Consider the following 26,318-nt stretch of genomic DNA (forward strand, 5'->3'; position numbering starts at 1 on the left):
TCTGGAATACAGCAGTGTTATGGATTGAACTGTATCCTCTAAAAAATACGTGCTATAAATCCTAAATCCTAAACAGGGACAGACTACCCAATAACCAAGGTATGCACAGGCTTACTTGTATATACTAATCTTTTTTTTTCAGTATACAGTTTCACAGGGGTTTTACCACATCTTTGACTTGCGAAATTGGCATGGGTTGTTATGTTAATGAGGCAGTATTAGTGTAGACTGTGTTTTAAGTCAATCTCTTTTGATATATAAAGAGAGCAAACTGAGCAAGCAAGAAAGCAAGCAGAGGTGTGGAAAGATAGATGTCAAGTCACATGAGCTCTCCAAGGAACCAAGAAAGAAAGGCTGAGAAGGAGTCAAAAGAGAAAGCCTTCCCCTAGAGCTATTGTCCTGGATTTGGACTTCTAAACTGTGAGAAAATAAATTTGTTTGTTAAAGCCACCCACTTGTGGTATTCCTGTTACAGCAGCACTAGATAACTAAGACAAAAAGCCAAAAAAATCCAAACCTGTTGCCATGACGTCAGCTCCGACTCATAGCAGCCCTATAGAACAGAGTAGAGCTGTCCCACAGGGTTTCCAAGTAGTGGCTGGTGGATTCAAACTGCAGCTCTTAACCACTGCACCACCAGGGCTCTGGCTAAGACAAACAGGTTATAAAAAATCACTTAAAGATGATACGTTTTAATGACATATCTATTAAAAACTAAAGTGTCTATGGGAACAGGTATCTTGATCTGAGAATCTCACAGATATTTCTTTCGAAGGGCAGTATTTATAACAGTGAGAGACAATGCACTACTTACAAGTATAAGGAGTACACTAACGTTGGATAAGATATAAACAAATTCACTGAGGAACTAAGAATAGGAGAAGTCAATTTTGAGACATATATATAAAGGGTGAAAATAATCATAACCCTCGTGGTCAACTATCACATGTACCACAAAGCTTTTTGTTAAACCTTTTCATATAAATCTAAGTACCCAAAGTACAGTCTGGGTAAGAAGTAAAAGAGTAAAAACTATCCCTTCATTTGAATATTTTTTTCTGTAAAAACTCAAACTTGGAAGAGAAAAAGTCTTCACTGATCTCTTATCTAGTGTGTTATTTTTAGAGTGGGTATAAAAAGACCAGGTCTAGTCATGAGGTTTGGGGATAGCTATCAGGGATCTGGTCCCCTACTCCTTTTACCATAAAACTCCTAGGTCAATTTTAAATGGACAGACTGCAGTGCCTTGGCCCTCTCTCCCACATTCCGAAAGGTAGAAGGACAACCTAAAAGAACCCCTTTTTGAATGTTTTTTCAGGAACTGAAACACTCTTAAATTTTAATAAAATTTAGGCCTCAGGAACACCTACAAATAATACTAAGTTCCTCCTATAGACAACCAAGAAGAACTGCAGTCACAGAAGTGAAGTACTGCAATCCCAGGCTCCAGAAAACAAAATATGGGGAATAAAGACTTCTCTTTCTCACTTCTGTTCCTTCTTCTGCTAACATACTCCCCTCCCTAACCCATTCCATTCCACCCCTTTCCTGACTACATTTCTATCCCCAAATCAGTGTTGTAAACTAAGACATTTCTGAAAAGAATAGATTGGGCAGTTAAAAAAAAAAAAAAAGCCTCTTAAACAATGATGAGACAAAGTCGTCTGGCCCTGAGCCTTCAGGCAAGTTACTCTCCCTGGGCCTCAGTTTCTCATCTCTAAGGATACTCTCCTAGCTCTAAAAATCTATTCCATCTATATACATACAATCAGATGTTACTACTAAAGTGTCTCTTAGATCAGAAGGGAAACATCAATTCCTTTGATATTTTGGGCTTTTCTCCTTTTGGAGAGATTACAAAAAAACAAAACACCCAGTTGCTGTTGAGTCAATGCCAACTCATGGCAACCCCGTGTGTTTCAGAGTACAACTGTGCTCCACAGGGTTTTCAATGACAGTGACCTTTCAGAAGAAGATCACCAGGCCTTTCTTCCCAGGTGCCTCTGAGTGGATTTGAACCGTCAACCTTTTGGTTAGCAGCCGAGCATTTAACCAGATAAAAAGTGTAAATGCATAAATTAACTATTTATCACCAACCCAAAGACAGGAATCTTGCATAGTTCTAAGCTGCTAAAATAAAACACTGAGAGATAAAAAAAAGCTCACGTATCCTTTTTCAAAATTAAAAATCAACCATTAAAAACTTTTAAATTTTTTCTCACTTCCTCTTAATTCTCAATATGCATCAAGATACAAGTCATATTAAGACAAATAAAACTACTAAGATTTATAAAAAACTGCAAATATACAGCGCTAAATTTACACAGGGTAGAATCAGAGTTGTGTTTAACTCACAAATTCTTTTTTTTAATAAGGATTCCCAGGAAAAGTGCTAAATTAATTTTTAATGATCATTACAAGATGATTACTGATTTAAGGATGGGACCATTTTTATTTTCAAAATAAAACAAGAGGCTTAAAGACAAAGTTACTTTTAAACTTACAAATCTGCAATGTGAATCTATCTAGGGTAAAACATAAAATGATCAGCTAACCTTTGCGCTGCCTCTTTAAAACCTGAACTTGCTTGGCAAGATGTACCTGACCAGGATTTTTTTCCACTTAGTTCCTTCCCCTACTTTTCTAGAGGAACGATCACTTTCCAGAAGAAAACTGCACCAGTGTGGAAGCATGAAACAAGTATGGTAGGACAAAGTTATTTATTGGTAGGGGCAAAAAGAGGTGAAAAATACTGTATGCATTAACCAGAAGGGGGACCCAGTGGTCAGGGCCAGGTACTAGGTCCTTGATTAGCTCACTGCTTACAGTGCTAAGCTGAAAGATAACCAAAATTCTAGTTACCCCATTTTCGAGTTAATTATTTTTTTCTAAATATTCTTGCAACTAATAAAAATGCTTTCAGGGAATGAGGGAGCGTGGAGTAGATAGGGACATGGTTGGGAGTGAGACTCGCCATGTATGTCTTTTTACAGCAATTTGATTTTTGAACCAGGTAAATGTATAACAAAGGCAAAATTAGGTTAATAAAAATAGTTTCTTGCTTATTCTGATGTCATTATGTACTTCAGCTTTTGTGTGTGTGTGTGTGTGTGTGTGTGAACTAATTGCTTTTACTTTTTCACTCCTGACAAACTTAGTTTTAGAGCATCCTAACAAGCTGTTTCCTCCAGATAGGCATAAAACTGGACAGTACAAGACTGCACACAATGGGGACCAGGTCTAGTCCTCTTACATATCCCAAGTGCCTAACCCTAGTCCTCAAAAACCTAACTGACCGTGTGTGTGTGTGTGTATATATATACATATATATTTTTTTTTTAAGAAGTAGCTCCTGATCGCACTTGCACAAAATAAATGATGAGTTTCCCCTCTGAAAACACTGAAGGATTAAGGTTGCAGTGCCTGCTCCTCCTTATTGCTTACTGTCTGTCATTTGCTAGAAGCAAAGGCAAGAGAATACGGAAAGAGATTAGGGTAGGGGAGCAGGAGGTCAAGGAGAACTATACCTGATTCACAGTGTAGACAGCAGAGCATGCAGTGAGCCAGCAGCTGAAGTTAGGGAACTCTTTAGATACACCTTACTTCTTTTTGATTTTGAAGCCTCGGATTATTAAGAAAGACAGGTACCTCACCTAACCTCTCTAGCCTACCCCTTTCCTTTTCATTATGGCTTAAACAGTGACAGATACCCAAAAGCAAAACTCCAGAGCCTGCAAAGGAGACTGGTGGGAGAGGCAAATAAACAGGCGGCATCAGTCACAAGTCTCCTTTCCTAAGAGCAAAGCCAATCCCTCAATGAAGTCAGCAGATACGACCAGGCCAAAACAGTTCTCAGAAGCCTGCTCAAAAGATGAAAGCATCCACCAAATACTGAAGGCCTGAAATCCCACAATAATGTCTTTCCTTTTATTTTCCCCCAAAGAAATAGCTCAATTAGCTATCTGGCTGTAGCTGAGAGTCCAACAGTCCGCTAGCATAGCCCAGAGTCCAATACTCAATCCCATCCTGCCACAGAGTCGAGCACAGTGTTACACACCTGCACACGGAATAAGGCACAGCACACAGCATAAAAACCTCACAGACATGCTTATTCTCTTTTTAAGCAAAAAAGAAACTAGAGCGCAAGAGAAAGCTTACCTTCTAAATGTGAGAAAAATAAAACAAACGAGAACGACAACAAAAAAAAAGATGCATAAAGAAGTCATAACAGGGAAGTGAACGTTGTCAAGTGTGCAAAAAGCAGAATTAAGTAAAATATCAAAGACTTTAAAAGGTTTTACCATACAGATTTAAAACAGTCTTAGAATGGTTCAAGTCCTTCTCGTCAATGAGAAAACACTTCTGTAAGCAAACTGCACTTAAGATACACTGGCTAATTTATTCTGCATATCTAGGTTAGCTTTCTGAGCACCAAGACAGAGGGCTGGTGATACCAGGTCCCAACTTTGACCTTACCTTATAGGTTTCCTGGAGGATAGCCATGGCCCTATTGGACACTGAATGGAAGCCATACTACAAAACTCCCTCTTTAGCTCTAACTGCTGGGTGGCCCTGGACACAGCGTTTGGGTCACACTTGGGAAAGATGGACCATGGAAACCGTGTATTCACATGACTGCCTGCATCTTGGGCTGCTACAAGGGAAGTGTCAATCCAAGTGTCTCTGTTCCCCGAGATCTGGAGGCTTTCTTCACAGAGTTTCAGGGGAGAAGCCAACCCAGTGCAGAACACAAAACCACTGCTGACAGGCTCTAGAAGGAATCCACCAACCCCTTTGGAGTCCAAGAAGAGATTCTAGACAGAGAGAGAACGGGCCCCTGAAACTAACTGATGAATGTGAAAACTAGTATTTTAATTAAGGTTTCCTATTAAGGGGCCCCTCAAACTAACTGATGAATGTGAAATTAATATTTCAATAAAGTTTTCCTCGCAGAAAACAGAATGATCAAGGGGCACATCTAGAAATGCCAAGAGTTTCCTCTGTAGCTTTCTCTGTGTCAAAGTTGACTGAGGAAAAGTTTTTCATATGGTCCAGAGTCACGGGGTATTCTGTATCTTACTTAGTCACCTAGCAACAACCACCTACATATATGGCTGCATTTCCTGGCCCAGCCCTCTGTAAGGGGAATGTGTACCACACCAGAATTCCTCCAGATTCCAGCCTGAAGGAAAAGCTGGACATCTCAGCCTTCAACCAACATTCATCCCACATGCCTATCTGATCTACCTTGGTAAGAAAGGAAATTTACAAAGGCAGCAAGTAGTAACCCATGAGATAAAAGTAAAGAAGAAATTACTTTCTTAATATCAGAATTGTCTTGTGCTACACACAATTACAAGATAAAATGTGAGACAGGTAACAATCAAAACCCTTAGGAGGGGAAAATTTGGGACTGTGCTTATTTATCCACTAAGTGATACTTACCTTGCTGGCCCAGGCATCTTCATCCCAAGAAGTGAGTTGTAACACACGAATGATCTCATTAATTTCGGCACTCATCTTTTCTACTGTAAAATTGCGATTTTTCAAAGCTTCTTCTATTCCTTGGTTTTTTGAATTTTTAGTTGTTACAAAAATCTTCATAGCTATAAAAATAAACGAAAGCAGAAGCTAAGCTTAGAATTTAATCTTGCTATATAACATGGCACTGGGTTTTTTTTATATAACATTATCCACACAAGATGCCCCATCCATGCTTTGAACACATGCTTTGGGATTCAAAGTTCTTAAGAATATACAAAACGAACACTGCCAAGTCTACCAGTAATGTTCCAACATCAACAATTTTCACTGTAAAGAAAACTCAAGGTTCATAATATCACACAAGATGACTAGGGAACTAATTCAACATCCATATAGTGATGACTTAGAATCACAAAATACCCAATCTTCTCCTAAATCAGTTATCATCCTGGCCCTACCCCTGACCCCATCCAATACGAGCCTAATGGGACAAAATTAAAATAGTAAAACTGTGAGTGGAGCATCCTGCTGCCCCCAATCTCAAGGGAAAACCCCAAGGTGTAGAATTTATCTTCCAGGATTTCTCTCAACATGTAGCAGTGTCTAACCCCCAAACAAGATGAAGAAGAAAAAGAAATAATATGAAGCAGTGAAGAAAATAATTAAAATTATTAAAAATTTAAAAATACAGATTAACACTTTACTGACCAGGTTAGAAAGAAACCCTCCTCCCAACCGCCCTTCTCGCATATAGAAAAGTTGGCCTCCAAACATATTTCCACGATTATAAAATTGTTTTCTAATTCATGTAAGGTCGTTCTGAACCCTTACACTCATGTCTCCTTTTTTAGCTACTATCTCACATGCCAAAGCAGGCAAGCAGTAGCAGGGGTCACAGTGACATGCATCATAAAATTTTGAAAATAAGGCTGCCTTCTGAGGGTTGAACTAATTTGTCCACAGTCTGAGTAATGCATGTAACCATGAGGTGTCTGGCACATACTAGACAATAAGTGCAATCCCTTTCGATAATAGAGCAGCCACTGTGTTTGCATTTCTGAGCTCTGCCCAATGGGAAGGTGGTCCCAGCTGGTGACTGCAGAACTGATATGGCCACAGTGTAGAAACTAACTACTCAGTAGAGAACAGTGAAATATCTTTTAGGTAAAACTGTGTTAACACAACACTGGAAAGAACTCTGGCTCACTTCTTTATGACAGTGCTCCTAGCTGTTTTGCATAATGCAAATAAAGGTGTCAAAATTCATACATCCAAGACTAGAGTTTCTAGAGGCAATTCCACATGCCAGGAAGAGGGCCTGTTAGAGCCTCAGAACAGAACTGGGCCACAGAAGGGAAGTTTCAATCACAGAGCAGGATAAGCGGCGTATGAGAGAAGATGAACACTGGCTCTCAGCCCATCGGCTGCAGGCATCACGTAATATCTGACCAGCCACATCTTACTTTTTCCCTGAGTGAAAGACATGCAAAGAAGCAGCGAAAGAAAATGAACTCAGAGTTTGGAACAGGTTAACACTTTTTTCCTATAAATAAAGTAAAAGCAGGGAATACCTGAAATGAGAACTGGCAGCAACTCTTTGACGGTGTTCATTGAGTTCACCAGCATCACTCGGTGCTCCTGGTGGGTGAGCTCCTGCTGTCTCTCGTCAATCATCTTGGCCATCTTTGTCATTCCTTGTGCAGAACAGACAAAGTGCGCAGGGTAAGGAGAAGAGCGATCCAGGTTTTCTCAGCCTAAATCTATTATGAATTACTATGAAAGTCCAACAAACTGCCTATTTTTTTTTAATAATTTTTATTGAGCTTTAAGTGAACGTTTACAAATCAAGTCAGTCTGTCACATATAAGCTTATATACACCTTACTCCATACACCCACTTACTCTCCCCCTAATGAGTCAGCCCTTCCGGTCTCTCCTTTCGTGACAACTTTGCCAGTTTCTAACCCTCTCTACCCTCGTATCTCCCCTCCAGACAGGAGATGCCAACACAGTCTCAAGTGTCCACCTGATAGAAGTAGCTCACTCTTCATCAGCATCTCTGTCCTACCCATTGTCCAGTCCCGTCCATGTCTGATGAGTTGTCTTCAGGAATGGTTCCTGTCCTGGGCCGACAGAAGGTTTGGGGACCATGACTGCCGGGATTCCTCTAGTTTCAGTCAGACCATTAAGTCTGGTCTTTTTATGAGAATTTGGGGTCTGCACCCCACTGATCTCCTGCTCCCTCAGGGGTTCTCTGTTGTACTCCCTGTCAGGGCAGTCATCGGTTGTGGCCGGGCACCAACCAGTCCTTCTGGTCTCAGGATGATGTAAGTCTCTGGTTCATGGGGCCCTTTCTGTCTCTTGGGCTCATAGTTATCGTGTGACCTTGGTGTTCTTCATTCTCCTTTGATCCAGGTGGGTTGAGACCAATTGATGCATCTTAGATGGCCGCTTGTTAGCATTTAAGACCCAGACGCCACATTTCAAAGTGGGATGCAGAATGTTTTCATAATAGAATTATTTTGCCAATTGACTTAGAAGTCCCCTTAAGCCATAGTCCCCAGACCCCTGCCCTTGCTCCGCTGACCTATGAAGCATTCAGTTTCTCCCGGAAACTTCTTTGCTTTTGGTCCAGTCCAGTTGAGCTGACTTTTCGTGTATTGAGTATCGTCCTTCCCTTCACCTAAAGTAGTTCTTATCTACTAACTAATCAGTAAATAACCCTCTCCCACCCTCCCTCCCTCCCCACCTCGTAACCACAAAAGTATGTGTTCTTCTCAGTTTTTACTATTTCTCAAGATCTTATAATAGTGGTCTTATATAATATTTGTCCTTTTGCCTCTGACTGATTTCGCTCAGCATAATGCCTTCCAGGTTCCTCCATGTTATGAAATGTTTCACAGATTCATCACTGTTCTTTATCGATGCGTAGTATTCCATTGTATGAATATACCACAATTTATTTAACCATTCATCCGTTGATGGACACCTTGATTGCTTCCAGCTTTTTGCTATTGTAAACAGAGCTGCAATAACATGGGTGTGCATGTATCTGTTCGTGTGAAGGCTCTTATTTCTCTAGGGTATATTCCGAGGAGTGGGATTTCTGGGTTGTATGGTAGTTCTATTTCTAACTTTTAAGAAAACGCCAGATAGATTTCCAAAGTGGTTGTACCATTTTACATTCCGACCAGCAGTGTGTAAGAGTTCCAATCTCTCCGCAGCCTCTCCAACATTTATTATTTTGTGTTTTTTGGATTAATGCCAGCCTTGTTGGAGTGAGATGGAATCTCATCGCAGATTTAATTTGCATTTCTCTAATGGCTAATGATCAAGAGCATTCTCTCATGTATCTGTTAGCTGCCTGAATATCTTCTTTAGTGAAGTACGTGTTCTTATCCTTTGCCCACTTCTTGATTGGGTTGTTTGTCTTTTTGTGGTTGAGTTTTGACAGAATCATGTAGATTTTAGAGATCAGGCACTGGTCGGAGATGTCATAGCTGAAAATTCTTTCCCAATCTGTAGGTGGTCTTTTTACTCTTTTGGTGAAGTCTTTAGATGAGCATAGGTGTTTGATTTTTAGGAGCTCCCAGTTATCTGGTTTCTCTTCGTCATTTTTGGTAATGTTTTGTATTCTGTTTATGCCTTGTAGTAGGGCTCCTAACGTTGTCCCTATTTTTTCTTCCACGATCTTTATCGTTTTCGTCTTTATGTTCAGGTCTTTGATCCACTTGGAGTTAGTTTTTGTGCATGGTGTGAGGTATGGGTCCTGTTTCATTTTTTTGCAAATGGATATCCAGTTATGTCAGCACCATTTGTTAAAAAGACTATCTTTTCCCCAATTAACTGACACTGGGCCTTTGTCAAATATCAGCTGCTCATATGTGGATGGATTTATATCTGGGTTCTCAATTCTGTTCCATTGGTCTATGCGCCTGTTGTTGTACCAGTACCAGGCTGTTTTGACTACTGTGGCTGTATAATAGGTTCTAAAATCAGGTAGAGTGAGGCCTCCCAGTTTCTTCTTCTTTTTCAGTAATGCTTTGCTTATGCGGGGCTTCTTTCCCTTCCGTATGAAGTTGGTGATTCGTTTCTCCATCACATTAAAAAATGTCATTGGAATTTGGATCGGAAGTACTGCCTGCTTATTTAAAGGACAGACACTATCACAACTCTCGTATTTACAATATAGAATTTTTCAGGACAGTTCTGACTTAAATCAGTCTTATTCTTTTCAATAAAAGAATTATTCAATGTAAATTCTCAACACAATATGATTTTTACACTTGACATAAATATATTCACAATTGAAAAAATGTTGAAATAAAGAAATATGTTTTTGTAAAAAATAAATTTTTAAGTCAGAAAAAAAATATTTTGCCAGGCTACCACTGGTACAGGTTTAATGCCATACATCTAGGCACAGTACTCACGCTGCATAAGAATATCACGTGAACCTGGAACTAAGAATCCGGCAGCTAGAAAAAGTCTCAAGAACTACAATGATGTGTTTTGTTTTCATCTTCATATTTTTTCTGTCTTTCCAATTTGTCAAAATAAGTATGCACTACTTTCATAATTAGAAACAAATAGAAATATTATAAAAATAATTCTGGTGATGACAGTGTTTGAAAGCATCTGGTGTTTTAGAATCAGCCCGCTAGCACTTTCTGTTTACTTTGGTTATTATTCAAAGCTGCTGTGTGATTCTCTAAAGCTTTGATTATCAAACTGCTGCAAGGGTTTCTCAAGTTGTCCCGGAGACCACCAAGGAAAACCAGAGGGAAGCAGAAAGGTGGGGCTGCCCCTGCTTCACCCAAAGTAGCTCTACTTTTGTCTTTTATATGTTGGGATTCTGTGTAAAATTTCATTTGGGGAAAAACTGTTTTCGAGTAATATGAGAAAGTTTAAAGCATACTGCTCTACAGCCCTCAAGGAAAGCCATTTCCCAGTCATCTGCAATGATGACTCAGAAAAATTCTTAACTGTCGTTAAGTTTACAGAAAGACTACACTGAAACCTCATAAAAATATTAATTAAAAATCAATATTTCACTTAGGACAGGTCCTTACAAGGGCAGCTTTAAATTCTGTCACAAGAATTTTATAAGGTGGTATGTGACTTTTAATACTGACAAGTTAAATATCTCATGTGTCTTATCATTGGTCTTATTCATACTTTAAAGACCCTCAAGTTCACATTATAGGTCTATAACATCGAAAGCTGGTAACTGTTCATGTATTCTGACTATTTGATTTTCAGAAGTCTAAAAACCATTCCAAAGGAGATTTAACCACAATGCTGTTCTCTCCTTCTAGGTCTGATGATATTATGCACCCTTGGGCTCGGGAATGAATCCATAATAGCAGGCGGACTAATTAGCAAGCTAAGAGGTCATACAGAGCTACGGGCCAGCTGGCAGACCGTGAAGGAATGCTGTGGAACGTGGAATGAAGAGGTTAGGATACAGGGTGGCCTACAACATTACAGTAATAGAAAAGTATTTCCTATACTCTTCAGCAACATCTGAATGTCTGGTTTAATTCATTAGACAGGCCAGGATTTGTAGAAGGCAGGTTCAGCTTTCAGAGACAATGACGTTGCCTCTTTAGACGTGTAGCATCAGCTCCAGCAGCAGAGCAGACACCGGAAAGCCCAATGCATCACTATCTTTCTTCTGCAAAAATAAGGGGGGGTTGGGGGGGACTATAGGAGGAGTCCCCTGTTTGATCAAATGTATACCAGCCATAAAAAAATTATTAGAAAAGTTGGATATAACTAACCTGGTCCAAGATTCTTTGTGTAAGTGACCAAATCTTCCATAGTTTCCACCACTTCTGCCACTGTAAGATATTCCAAAATTCCTTTGCATACTCTAATAATTTTACGAACCTGCAAATTTATTTCAGAGTATTCAGTCAAGTGAATAGACAATTAGTGGAAAATACGATAATGCAGGTGCATAGTTATTCAGCTTTCTCTCATCCTAAACAAACATTAATCCTCCATGACTATCTTTAAGACTGAGCCTTTTGTTGGGGGGAGGTCTACAATTAGCTCGCCCATCTTGTAAATATCACAACCACATTTTATTAGGAAATAAGAAGCAAAGGGCTATAACTCCAAATGTTTTTTGAGAGGGGCCTAAGAAAGGCCTGTGAGTCCTTCTAAACCTGCCTGGGGTACCCAGGCTCATGGTCAGCCTTCAAGTCCAGCCCCTCCCTGCTAACTAGTGAAGTGGGATTTCAGCACAGGCCTCAGATTGCCTACCTCGGCCTCATCGAAGGTGAGGAGCAGGTCTGATGTGCCAGAGAGGATGCCTCTTGATCCATCGATTAGATAATCTCGAGCTGGCACTGAGTAAGGGTCTCCCTGAAGCATCTGGGCTGCCTGAACAAGCTTGGTGCAAGCATTCTCAACTCTGTGGGGAAGAACATGGAGTTAACTCACTGGAGGTCACCACACAGAAGCATGTCATATGCAAATACAAATGCAAGTACATAAATTCAAATTTTTCCTTACATGGAAAACAGCCAAGACCAGTTGATGATAGGACCTAAGTTTCTAGTTTTTAAAATTTACAGCTAAAAGCAGCACATTCATTCATTCATTCACTGCACTGGGCCGTTGTTCTTATTTCCTGGCAACAAGAAATGATGAGGAAATGTTTGGGGCCTTTTGCTTTTGGTTGCTATATCTCCGTAACTACTTCATTTCCCCACTCCTCCCCACCCTATACACGCTGATGTTAAAAAGATGCTGCACAAAGAACTGAAATCTTGAACAGCATTTTCAGATTTAACATCTGGAAATAAAATGCCAAAGCATTATGTAAAGTGAAATTTAATAACCAGACAAAGCGAAGGAATAGGAGGAAACACAAGGAAAAAGCATGAGGTAATGCATGAATTTTTCATTCATCTAGCTAAATGGATTTATTTGGCAAATCTATCAAACTGACAACAGCCCTATAAAATTATCTTGTTAATTAAAAGGTCACTAGCATTAATAACTGAACTTGAGTTTAATATAGACTACCAGATCAGCCAAGGACTTGGGAAGGTTCACTTAGAAGAGGAACTCAAAATGTATAAACCTACAAGTAAAATGCATTCATTCATTCAATTGCTCATCCACACAGAGTTGAAAAGGACCTTATAGATCAACTCCTCTAATCTCATATTCAATATACCCTTCATGTCATCACTGAGAAAGTTATAAAGATATTGAGCAAACTACTTAAATTTAAAATATTTAACCAAATATGAATTCTTATTTAAAAACAAAAAGACACAGAAAATCTCACACGCAAATAAAAGCTTATTTTACAGGACTATTCTCAGGATCAAATGATACAAAGCTCCACAAGTACAATACACCGTTGCACTGTTAATAAATAGGATTAAATTAACATAAGAATTTCAACAATCCAAAAGGCATTAGACCACGGACATCATACCTGTTTTTCACCCGTTGCCATCCAGTCCATTCTGACTCATAGCAACCCTATAGGAGAGAGTAGGACTGCCCCCACTGGGTTTCCAAGGTGCAGCTGGTGATTCAAACTGATGACCTTTTGGTTAGCAGCCAAGCTCTTAACCACGGTACTACCAGGGCTGCACCCAAAAGGCATTAGACAATGGACACCAGGGCTGCACCCAAAAGGCATTAGACAATGAACACCATAGGTACGTAAATAAAGATGCATAAGGCACTGTTATAACTCTGAACAAACATGCTTTAATAAGCTATGACAAAAACAATGGAATCAGAAACAAGACCCATACCTCACACCATGCATAAAAACTAACTCAAAATGGATCAAACACCTAAATATAAAATCTAAAACAATAAAGATCATGGAAGAAAAAATAGGGACAACGCTAGGAGCCCTAACACAGGCATAAACAGTATACAAAACATTATTAACAGTGCACAAACACCAGAAGAGAAACTAGAGAACCGGGAGCTCCTAAAAATCAAACACCTACGCTCATCCAAAGACCTCACCAAAAGAGTAAAAAGATTACCTAAAGACTGGGGAAAAGTTTTTGGCTATGACATTTCCGATCAGTGCCTGATATCTGAAATCTACATGACACTGCAAAAACTCAACAACAAAAAGACAAATAACCCAATTAAAAAATGGGCAAAGGATATGAACAGACACTTCACCAAAGAAGACATTCAGGTAGCTAACAGATACATGAGGAGATGCTCACAATCATTAGCCATTGGAGAAATGCAAATCAAAACTACAATGAGTTACCATCTCACCCCAAAAAAACACAAAACGATAAACGTTGGAGAGATTGTGGAGAGACTGGAACACTTATACACTGCCGGTGGAAATGTAAAATGGTACAACTGCTCTGGAAATCGATTTGGCACTTCCTTAAAAAGCTAGAAATAGAACTACCATACAATCCAGCAATTCCACTCCTTGGAATATATCCTAGAGAAATAAGAGCCTTCACACGAACAGATGTATGCACACCCATGTTCACTGCATCACTGTTTACAATAGCAAAAAGATGGAAGCGACCAATCTGCCCATCAACAGATGAATGGATAAATAATGGTATATTCACATAGGAAACCCTGGTGGCATAGTGGTTAAGTGCTATGGCTGCTAACCAAAGGGTCAGCAGTTCGAATCTGCCAGGTGCTCCTTGGAAACTCTATGGGGTGGTTCTACCCTGTCCTATAGGGTCACTATGAGTCGGAATCGACTCGACGGCACTGGGTTTGGTTTGGTTTTTTTTTTTTTATATTCACATAATGGAATATTATGCAATGATTAAGAACAATGATGAATCTGTGAAACATCTCATAATATGGAGGAATCTGGAAGGCATTATGCTGAGTGAAATTAGTCAGTTGCAAAAGGACAAGTATTGTATAAGACCACTATTTTAAGAACTCTAGAAAACGTGTAAACACAGAAGAAAATATTCTTTGATGGTTACAAGGGTGGGGAGAGAGGGAGAGGGGTATTCACTAATTAGATAGTAGACTAGAACTGTTTTAGGTGAAGGGAAAGACAACACACAATACAGGAGAGTTCAGCACAACTGGACTAAACCAAAAGCAAAGAAGCCTCCTGAATACAACTAAACACTTCAAAGGCCAGGGTAGCAGGGACAGGGGTTTGGGGACCATGGTTTCAGGGACATCTAGGTCAACAGGCATAACAAAATGTATTAAGAAAACATTCTGCATCCCACTTTGGTGAGAGGCGTCTGGGATCTTAAACACTAGCAAGCGGCCATCTAAGATGCCTCAATTGGTCTCAACCCACCTGGAGCAAAGGAGAATGAAGAACGCCAAAGATATATGGTAAAGACAAGCCCAATCGACAGAAAGGGCCATGTAAACCAGATACTACATCAGCCTGAGACCAGAAGAACTAGATGGTGCCCAGCTACCACCGATTGCTGCCCTGACAGGGAATACAAAAGAGAATCCCTGATGGAGCAGGAGAACAGTGGGATGCAGATCTCAAATTCTCATAAAAAGACCAGGCTTAATGGTCTGAGATTACAGGGACCCTGGAGTTCATGGTCCGGACCCTTTGTTAGCCAAAGATTGGAACCATTCCCAAGGCCAACTCTTCAGACAGGGATTGGACTGGACTATAAGACAGAAAATGATACTGGTGAGGACTGAGCTTCTTGGCTCAAGTAGACACATGAGACTATGTGGGCAACTCCTACCTGGAGGCGAGATGAGAAGGAAGAGGGGGACAGGAGCTGGCTGAATGGACATGGGGAATACAGGGTGGAGAGGCGGAGTATGGTGTCTCATTAGGGGGAGAGCAGCTAGGAGTACCTAGCAAAGTGTATATAACTTTTTGTATGAGAGACTGACTTGATTTACAAACTTCTACTTAAACCACATAATTAAATTAATTTAAAAAATGTATGTAATAAATATCAGCAAAGGTCAAGAACTTGTCAATGTGGCATTTGACCAGATTTTTAAAGGGCTGGTTGTTTTTCTTCCCTTTAAAATTAAATTGTAATTTTAAATTATATAATATGCATATTCATATATATTACACAAACATATCAACATACATAAAAATAAAGGGATAATACATTAAAAAATCTCCTACCCTCCACTATCTCCCAAGTACTCAAATTATATTCCACAAGCAACCATTGTTATAACTTTTCTCTGTATTCTTCAAAAAGACATTTTATGCACCCAACCCATCAACTCATTGCCGTCGAGTCGTTACGCACAGGGAAACAAAAATGTCTATTTTCCCCCACTTTTACATATATAGGATCATACTACACACACACTCTGCATTCTATCTTTTTCCTTAATTTAAGTTGGAAATATTTTCAAAACAGTACACCAACAGCCTCCTTGTTCTTTTTTACAGCTATGTAACAGTCCATAATTTGTTAGCCTAGCCCCTATAGCCCCTACTGATAATCATTTAGGTTGCTTTCATTTTCTGTTATTATAAACAATTCTGCAATGAATCTTCGTTTTCACTGTGTATCTTTAGGATAGATTCTAGAAATGGAATTGCTGAGTTGAAGATATGTACATTTGCAATTTTAATAAATGTTGCGAAATTTTCCTCCACAGAAGTTATACTAATTTATATTTCCCCCAGCAATGAATTAGAGAGCGTGTTTCTCCACAGCCTTACCAAGTCAGTACGTAATCAAACTTTTGCATCTTCATCAACCTACTAGACTAAAACTGCTATCACACACAGGGGTTTGGCAGTGGGATGCAGACCCGAAATTCTTGTAAAAAGACCAGACTTAATGGTTTGATTGAGGCTAGAAGGACCCCGGAGGTCATGGTCCCCAGACCTTTTTTTAGCCCAAGACAGGAACCATCCCCAAAGCCAACTCTTCAGACAGGGATTGGAATGGACTACGGGATAGACAATGATACTGGTGAAGAACGAGCTTCTTGGATCAAGTAGACACATGAGACTAAGCTGGTACCTCCTGTCTGAAGGGGAGATGAGAGGGTAAGAGGGGGTTAGGGGCTGGCCGAATGGACACGAAAAAAGAGAGTGGAGGGAAGGAGTGTGCTGTCTCATTGGGGGGAGAGCAATTAGGAGCATATAGCAAGGTGTTTATAAAATTTTGTATGTGAGTTCAACTTGATTTGTAAACTTTCACTTAAAGCACAATAAAAATTTTTTAAAAATAGGGATTTGTTCTTGTTTTATACTTTATCGTTGTTGTTGAGAATACACACAGCAGAACACACACCAATTCAACAGTTTCTACATGTACAATTTAGTGATATTAATTACATTCCCTGAGTTGTGCAACCATGCTCATCCTCCTTTTCTGAGTTGTTCCTCCTCCATTAACATAAACTCACTGCCCCATAAGTTACCTATCTTTCCAGTTGTGGTCAATTTGATTCCGTATAGATAGTCCTTAAAAGAGCACAAAACTCAAGGCAGACATTCTGTTAGTTAAGCTAAACTATTGTTTGGTTTTAAGAAGATCTCAATATAGTTTTAATCTGTACTCTTATTATGAGTAAGGTTGAGGGTACTTTCATAATTTTTTAATCCAAAGTAAAGCCACACAGGTAAAAGGTTGCATAAACTTTATGTTCTTTGTTTGAACATAATCCCCCTTCCTGCGCTCCAGATGTAACCATTTTTCTGAACTTTGTGTTAATTATTCCCTTGCTTTTCTTTACATATGTTGTTAATTGTTGTGTGCCCTTGAGTCAGTTCAGACTCACAGCAGCCCTATAGGACAGAGAACTGCCCATAGGGTTTCCAGGCTGTAAATCTTTATGGAAGTAGACTGCCACATCTTTCTCTCACAGAGCAGCTGGTGGGTTTGAGCCACGGATCTTTCTGTTAGCAGCCAAGCACTTTAACCACTGCGCCACCAGGGCTCTTTTTAGATACGTATACCTAAGCAATTTACTGTTTGGATTTGCCGATACTGGAAGCTTAATCAAGAGAACATACCAAGGCATATCATAAATCAAATTGCTTAAAACCAATAATAAAGAGAAAATTTTAAAAATACCCAGAGAAAAATGATACTTTATATACAGAAGAACAAAGACAAGAATAACATCAGACTTCTCACTGGAAGCAATGCAAGGTGGAATTCAGCAAAGCAGTATCTTTAAAGTACTGAAAGAAAAAAAAAAATCTGTCCATTTAAAGTTCTATACCCAATGAAAATACATTTCAAAAATAAAGAGTTTTTCAGACATACAAAGGCTGAAAGAATTCAGCCTACACTATAAGAAATGTTAACGGAAGTCCTCTATAAGAAGGAAAATAATACCAGATGAAAACTAGGTATATAAAAGGAATGAAGAGCACTGGACACGATAACTATATGGGTAAATACGAAAGACTTTTTTTCTTACTATTTAAATATCTTTAAAAAATAATTCACTGAGACTTTCACAAAAAAAAGTGAAAACACAAGCTACTGAGAGAATATCTTTGGAAATCATACATCCGGTAAGAATCTAATAACGAAAACAGATATAAAACTTCAACAACTTAACAACATAAAAACAAATAACTGAATCATAAAATAGGCAAAAGACTTGAATAGTCATTTCATCAAAGAAAACATTCAAATGGCCACCACACACATGAAAAGAGGCTCAACATCATTAGCCATTGGAGAGATGCAAATCAAAATCACGAAATACCATTTTACTCTCACTAGTTTTTTTTTTTTTTTTTTTAGGATGGCTACGATTTAAAAAATTAAAAAAAAAAAAACAGAAAATAATAAATGTTGACGAGGATGTGGGCAAAGTGGAACCCTTATCCATTGCTGGTGGGAATGCAAACTGGTACAGCCATTGTAGAACAACCGTATAACCCAGCAATTCCAGCCCTAAGTATATACCCAAAAGGCTTGAAAGCAGAGATTCAAACAGGTATTTGTATACCACTGTTCACTGAACCACTAGTCACAATAGCCAAAAGGTGAAAACAACCTAAATACCCATCAACAGATGTATGGATAAGCAAAACGTGGTACATACTTACAATGGAAATTACCTAGCCAATAAGAGAAATGAAGCCTTGATATGTGCTCCAACGTGAATGGAGCTTGAAGACATTTTGCTGAGTGAAATAAGTCAATCACAAAAGGACAAATATTCTATGATCTCACTTAAATAAAAAGAACAGGCAAATGTGTAGAGACATAAGTCTGGGGTAGGAGGGAGAGGAAAGGGGGGGAGTTATTGCTTCTAGAGTACCGAGTTTTGGTTTACAGTGATGGAAAAATGGCATTAAGGGTAGAGTTGCATGGTCAATTACTGTAATTGCTGTCAGTAAGTTGTACATCTGTAAAAAGTTGAATTGGCAAAAGTTTACGGGTGTGATAGTTACAATGACCAAAAAAAAAAAAAGGAGTAGCTGCTGAGGCTGTTTACGTACAACCCAACGCCTCATGAGATTTGGTTCATTGATCTGGAAGTTTAGGGTCATAGCTTCATGGGACATCCCAGCTAACTGACCTAATAACATGTTTATTGCTTCTGTTCTACCTCCTAGTTCGCTGCATTGTGCCTGGGGTCTTAAAAGCTTGCAACCGGCCATCTGAGGCCCAACAATTGGTCTCTATATTCCTGGAACAACAGAGGAATAACGAAAGTCAGGAATAGGGGGAAGAAATAGAATGTGTGGCTAATTGCCTCCATGAACAGTGGCCTCTTTTGCCATGAGACCAGAACTGGATAGTGCCTGGCTACCATTACTGAACACTTTTATCAAAGATTCTATAAAATAATCCTGATCAAAAAAGGGAAAAGAATTACAAATTCTCATGGAACGTAGGCTTTCTATAGACAGTGAGGCTAGATGAACCCCTGAAACTATTGCCCTAAGATAATGTTTAAACCGAAAACATCACCTGAAGTCTTCTTAAAACCAAACAATAGTTTAGCTTAACTAGTAAAGAATGTCTGCCTTAACCATTATGCTCCTTTAAAAACTACATATATGGGATCAAACTGACATAGCAACTCAAAAGATTACGTAGATAGGAACCTTAGGAAGCAGTGAGTTTACGTTAATGGAGAAGGAACAACTTGGAAAAGGAGGGTGGAATGGTTGCGTAACTCAAAGAATGTTATCAATGTCACTAAATTGTACATACAGAAACTGTTGAATTGGTGTATGTTTTGCTATGTATATTCTCAACAGCAACCACAAAAAATAAAATAAATTATAATTAAAAAAGATAATTCGTCGATTGAAGTAAAAACTTTTTAAAAAGTGAACCAAAAATAAATAAACAAATCTGATTTTGCTGACCAATTAAACAATGAGGACTGGCTTTGCCAATGCAGTTATATAGCAAATGTTTTCTATAAATTAAGTGAGTTAAATTTACGTGGAAATATACCTAAGACATGTACATAATACATAATACATAATACGGCAAAAAATAGATACTTGGCAACTATTTAAACTTACAATTAAAAAAAAAAAACGTTTAAATGCAATCTTAAAAATGTTTCAGTGAAATATTTCAAGTCTGAGTTAGACCACTAGTTGAAGGCCACTGACCTCGTTTGAAGGTTTTTTTACACAATCATTCTAACTAAAACACCTCCCCTTCCTCCCTTCTTTTGCTTGGCTAACTCCTAGTTACTCTTAGACTCAACCTTCAAATGCTTCTTGCACCACTTTTCTCTCAAATCTATGGGTACCTCGTCTATGTGTTCCAATGGGATTTATCACACCCTCTCAGTTTAGTTGTCTCTCTCTCCCAAAACACCTTAAGTTCAGAAAGGCCAGGGACCTTGTCCATCTTGTTCATTAATATATTCACAAAGCATAATGTCTGACACATAATAAATGCTCAGTAAATACGTGTTGAATGAATACGTTTTTTACCAAGCAGGGGCAATGAAATAATCATCTGGCCCATAGAAATCATTAACTTTAAAAAAAAAGTCACAAACTTGATTTCACTCCCAAGGAACATAAACCTTAATGCAATTATAGCAAACAAACATAAGCATCACAGAATGCAGTTCTTATGCCACACCTCTTGCCAAGGACCCAGTTACTACATAAGCTTTCCAAATTTGGAAAAACAAAAACAAAAATCAGACAATAGTTAGAAATAACTGTCATGGAGAAAGGAAAAAAAAAAGATGAAATGGAAAAGCTTTGCAGGAATGGTATTGATTCTCCACTAATGGTTCCCTTGTGTGATAAAGTGATAGGGTCAAAACAGACACTGTACCGTTGTTTTTCTACAATAAGACAGCTGATCTGTACATTAAAATTTAATGACATTTATAGGAGCCAAACAAATCCCACCATGACTAACCAGAAGTCAGAAACAGGAAGGAGTCTGTCTTGTCTGTAGAAAATGAGGTTTTATTTAAACATTCAGGCTGCCTGGCCTCTTAAAGTGATCGTCTATTTTATAATAAAAATCTGATTTTTTAAAAAGCCTTTTACAGAATGGCAGTAGGTATAAGGTCAGTTTCCTAAATAATCACACAGCTTAACTACATACTAATAATACTGATTTAGATACTTTAAATCAATCAACTAATACAAGTTAAGACCTTTCCTCTCTGCCTTTGACTCTTCAACCTAAATTACTAGAAGATTCTTATGCTTTCCATCAAATGGACCAACGGCAGCCTCATCGGACCCCTAAATATGCTCACTCTTGACTTACTAATCCATTCTTCCCAGAATTATCACATGCTATAACATCACGCTATACAATTTAAGAGAAAGTGTCCAAACTATTTAGTTCCATGTGATTTCAATTATCACTAAACAAGAAGCTTAAATGCACACTTAGATTTTTAAGAAAAAAACAGACCCAGAGATTATAAGAAGAGTGCCACAAGTCATTTTTAAAGGTGCTTCTTCACTGCATCCAGAAGAGAGTTAATGATCTTAAATTTCTCTAATGAAATTATGTCATATGTTAATGTATCTAACATATCAAGTATCTACTACATGCTTTACAAGTCCTAGAAATAGGGGGAAAAAAAAAATGTCCCTACCTTGAAGGGGTTATCATCTTGGTGGGAGGAAACAGACATGTAAACAAACAAATACAAGTTAGTACTTAGAAGCACATGCAGGGCATCCTGAGGAGGCACAAAAGAGGGCGTAGTCAGTTTTACCAGGAAGGTCAGAGAAGTTTTGATGGAGATAAATACAATGTTCCTGCCCTCCAGAGCTCAACACTGCTTATAAAGATGATACTCTTCATAGCACTTCTTTGAGTTATTTTCCCAATGGAATAATACTGATCTCTGTGTGTGTGCGTGTGTGTGTGTGTGTGTGTGTTTCTGTGTCTCTCTCTCACACACACACAAGGCAGGGTGCAGGCAACTCACTCACCTAGACACCAAACAATCTCAATTTTTTTTTATAAAAATCAGTCATCATATCCCAGCTCTCTCATTTAGCCATAAAATGGAGTGAGGGCTTTGGACAAAATAATATAAAGGGAGATGGCCTGATGGGTCTATTTAGACATACTGAATAGCTCTCTAAAACATTCAACAAGTTAAACTTTTACCTCCGAAAAACATGTTCAAGAGAGGGGGACCATTGTCCTACATCACAAGTCACTGTTTTTATAAAATCTGACCTTAGACAGTACAGCCATTTAGGTTATAAACACTGTCACAAAAATGTATTCTGCTTGTTAAAGACTGAACTGCTATGGAGCAGAACACCTGAAAATCTGATTTCATGCAAGTCGGATTAGCCTGGAGCATACCCAAGGAAGCAGGTGTTTACATCTTGGGGCCTCTACTTTAGATGGAGAGAGCTGGGCTGACCACAACCATATTCGATCACACAAAGCACTGACAACACTTGGGAGATAGAAAGGAAACAGAAGTAAGGAAAAGAACGTGATCAGCTGATCAGTAATCTTTCCCCACTGAGGCCACTGCATCCACCCCCTCCTTCACAGCCATTTGCAACCAGGCTGGCCCGGATAGAATTACTTCATTCGCAGGCACAATCAACTGTCAGGGTTATGTCTGCTCTCTTCTTAAGCCTTGCTGAGACCTTCTTTCCCCATCTGGGCAGGGTCTCGCAGAGATCAAGAAAGGCCCAAATCACTTTCAAGTTTCAGAAGCCCATCATATTTATTTATTTTTTATTGTGCTTTAGGTGAAAGTTTACAGCTTGTTAGTTTCTCATACAAAATTTATACACACATTGTTATCTGACCCTAGTTGCTATCTCTATAATGTGACCACACATTCCTCCTTTCCTCCCCGGATTTCTGGTATCCGTTCAACCAGCTCCTATTCCTTTCAGCCTTCTCATCTCGCCTCCAGACAGGAGCTGCCCGTTTAACCTCGTGTATCTACTTGAACTTCTAAGAAGCACACTCTTCACGAGTATCATTTTATGCCATATAGTCCAGTCTATTCTTTGTCTGAAGACTTAGCTTTGGGAATGGTTTTGGTTCTGGGTTAACAGAGAGTCCAGGAGACATGTCTTCTGGGGCTCCTCCAGTCTCAGTCAGACCATTAAGTCTGGTCTTTTTACAAGAATTTGAGTCCTGCACCCCACTTTTCTCCTGCTCCATCAGGGACTCTCTGTTGTGTTCCCTGTCAGAATGGGTCATTGGTGGTAGCCAGGCACCATTTAGTTCTTCTGCTCTCAGGCTGATGGAGTCTCTGATTTATATGGCCTTTCTGTCCCTCGGACTAATATTTTCCTTGTATCTTTGGTGTTCTTCATTCTTCTTTGCTCCAGGTGGGTTGGGACCATTGATGTATCTTAGATGGCCACTGGCTAGCTTTTAATACCCCAGATGCCACTCACCAGAGCGGGATGCAAAACATTTTCTTCATAAACTTTGTTACACCAATTGACCTAGACAGCCCCTGAAACCATGGTCCCTAGACCCCTGTCCCTGCTACACTTTCCTTCAAAGTGTTTGGTTGTACTCAGGAAACTTCTTAGGTTTTGGTTTAGTCCAGTGGTGCTGACTTCCCCTGTACTGTGTGTTGTCCTTCCCTTCACCTAAGATAATTCTTGTCTACTATCTAGTTAGTGAATTCCTCTCTCCCTCCCTCCCCACCCTCATAACCATCAAAGAATGTTTTCTTCTACGTTTAAACCTTTTCTTGAGTTCTTATAATAGTGGTCTCATATAATATTTGTCCTTTTGCAACTGACTAATTTCACTCAGCATAATGCCTTCCAGATGTTTCACAGATTCCTCACTGTCCCTTATTGTTGTGTACTATTCCATTGTGTGACTATACCATAATTTATTCATCCATTCATCTGTCGATGGGCACTTTGGTTGCTTCCAAGTTTTTGCTATTGTAAACAGTGCTTCAGTAAACATGGGTGTGCATATATCTGTTCGTGTAAAGGCTCTTATTTCTCTAGGATATATTCCAAGGAGTGGGATTGCTGCATCATATGGTAGTTCCATTTCTAGCTTTTTAAGGAAGTGCCAAATCAATTTCCAAAGTGGTTATACCGTTTTACATTCCCACCAGCAGTGTGTAAGCGTTCCAGTCTCCCCACAGCCTCTCCAACATTTATTATTTTGTGTTTTTTGGATTAATGCCAGCCTTGTTGGCATGAGATGGTATCTCACTGTAATTTTGATTTGCATTAAGAAGTCCATTGTATTTAAAAATGAAGACATGCCACAACAGGGCCATTAAAATGGTAGAATGTTTAAGCACTTACATGTAATAATTTAAATTGCCTGGGAAGCATCCTCTTTTAAGACCCTCTCTTTTTCTGTGGTTACAGATAAATTCTCATTTGAAGATAATATTAAAGTCCAGGCCCCTCAAGAATATGAAGACTGTGTGAGAGGTTGAGAGGCAGGAGACTCTCTCTGCTTTCCTACTTATTAGACCCTATCCTCGACCAATGGTTTGATAAAGTAATCCACACTTAAGTGAAAAGGACTGCTGAGGCCTCAAAAGCCTCCCTCCACTAGGCATTTAAGCATTTAAAAGTGTTACCCCAAGGAATGAGCACCAGTGAAATTTCAGGCACCAGTGACAGGAAGCCATACTCTCCATCTAAAGCTTATCCAGCATCCCCCCAATAGGAGGCACTGCCTCTCTAATCATCTCATTCCCTCCTTCCATCTTTTTGTTTATCTACATATGATAAAAGAAAATAATAAAGATAATATATATAAAGATTTCAAAAGACTCAGAAAGATGTGTGAAAGATTTTTTTTCTTTTATACACCCTCCCATTTGGCACAAGTACGGCTTTAAAACAGCTGAAGTAGACTCCTTCTGTGGCATCCCAGCACTAGCTAATATGCTTTACTCCTAGAGCTGCCATTTTGAGAAAGGTTGAGGGCGCTCAACCATTAGTCACCCAGAAGCCTGAATGAAGGCACAAGCACAGTCAGTTTTTAGGAGGGAGTCAGGCAGGAACACAGAGTACAGTTTAATGGAGTTCAAGTAGCAAGTGCACAGCACCGAGTCCTCGGTGCACACTGAGTGGTAACACTGACATGATGTTCCAACCCCTGCTCCTATATTTAAAGAGCCTACAGATCTCGGCCACGAACTATTGCCTTCCCTGTCCCAACTCGCTGAGTAAGACACAGTGCAAAGTGGCCTTCTCCTTCTATTAAGGCCAAGCAGTGATAGTGCAGGACGCTGCATGTGCACACTGAAAACTAAAGTTAAAAACCACAATGAGCCATAGTGAAAACACTCAAAACTCCTTAAAGACAACACCAACCCCTTCTTTGCCAGAACATGTACAATTGAAATAATAAAGCTAACTAAATCCTTTTATTTCAGATGAATTAGAAGTGTGGATACCTAAAGACAGAATGAAATGGAATAGACACAATAAAAGGATCTTTTCATTTCTGGAAAAATATACCAAAAACTAACTAGGATGTGGTAAAAAAAAAAAAAAAAAAAAAAAGGGTAAGATCTGGAGGTCCAAGTTGACAGCAGGCTAACATCAATCAACAGTACATAAACGAGAAAAGCTAACGTAAATACTTGTGCCCAATCTGGAGTTCTTGGATGATATAAACAGTTAACGAGCTCGGCTATTAGCTGAAAGGTTAGGGGTTGGCATCCGCCAACGTAGTGATCTACTTCTGAGAACCCAGTCATTGAAAGCCCCAGGGAGCCCAATTCTACTCTGACACACAAGTCTACTCAGCGAGGTGCCATGAGTTGCAGGCAACTAGTCAGCAGGTGGTTTTTGTTTTTGTTTTTACTGGTGTGTCTAATTGCTTTTGGTAATTCCAGTTTTTTGTTTTGTTTTGTTTTTTGTTTGTTTTTGGAGGGCAGGACTGGGGTAGTCAATGACCTCATCTGTGAAAATAAAGCAGTTGGATTAAACAATTTTTATGATTCCTTTTAACTTTAAAATTGTATGACTTCACTTTTTTACAGCTTAATAATTACAAAACACTGTAGTACATCACCAATTACATCTGTGATAGTCCTTTTCTGGAAATACTTAGAAGTATAAATTATTATCCTCTATGAGTGGTACAAAGTTAGTACTTCCTGGAGACCAAGGGATGGACTAGATGACTTCCTGGAAGGTTTGACAGGGAAAGAACATGGACTTAGCAGCTGTGAGACCACTAACAGAAAATCTGTCCTGCCACTTACTGGCTGAGTGACCTTGAGTGAATTGAAGTTTGTCAAACCTCAGTCTTCTTATCTGTAAAATGAGTTTATTAATACCTTGGAATTACATGAGAAAAAGAAGATATATAAGCACCCGGACTCCCCTCCCCCAGAAAACCCCCATTGCTGTCAAGTCAATCATAGCTCATAGTGACCTCATGTGTTACAGAGTACAACTGCTACATAGGG

General features: G+C 39.1%; 1 protein-coding gene across 2 annotated transcripts in view; it reads right to left on the reverse strand.

Moving 5' to 3' along the window:
• The window catches only part of VCL (vinculin), a 118,967-nt gene that overhangs the window by 39,319 nt on the left and 53,330 nt on the right, over positions 1-26,318 (reverse strand). For both annotated transcript variants that reach the window (XM_049855999.1, XM_049855998.1), the window contains exons 3-6: positions 11,754-11,904; positions 11,267-11,375; positions 7,056-7,178; positions 5,446-5,606 (exon numbers count right to left, since the gene is read on the reverse strand). In XM_049855999.1, the coding sequence (XP_049711956.1) occupies positions 5,446-5,606; positions 7,056-7,178; positions 11,267-11,375; positions 11,754-11,904 (544 nt within the window). The remainder of the gene's footprint in view (positions 1-5,445; positions 5,607-7,055; positions 7,179-11,266; positions 11,376-11,753; positions 11,905-26,318) is intronic.

The sequence above is a fragment of the Elephas maximus genome, chromosome 16, assembly GCF_024166365.1.
Source record: "Elephas maximus indicus isolate mEleMax1 chromosome 16, mEleMax1 primary haplotype, whole genome shotgun sequence".
Classification (NCBI taxonomy): Eukaryota; Metazoa; Chordata; class Mammalia; order Proboscidea; family Elephantidae; genus Elephas; species Elephas maximus.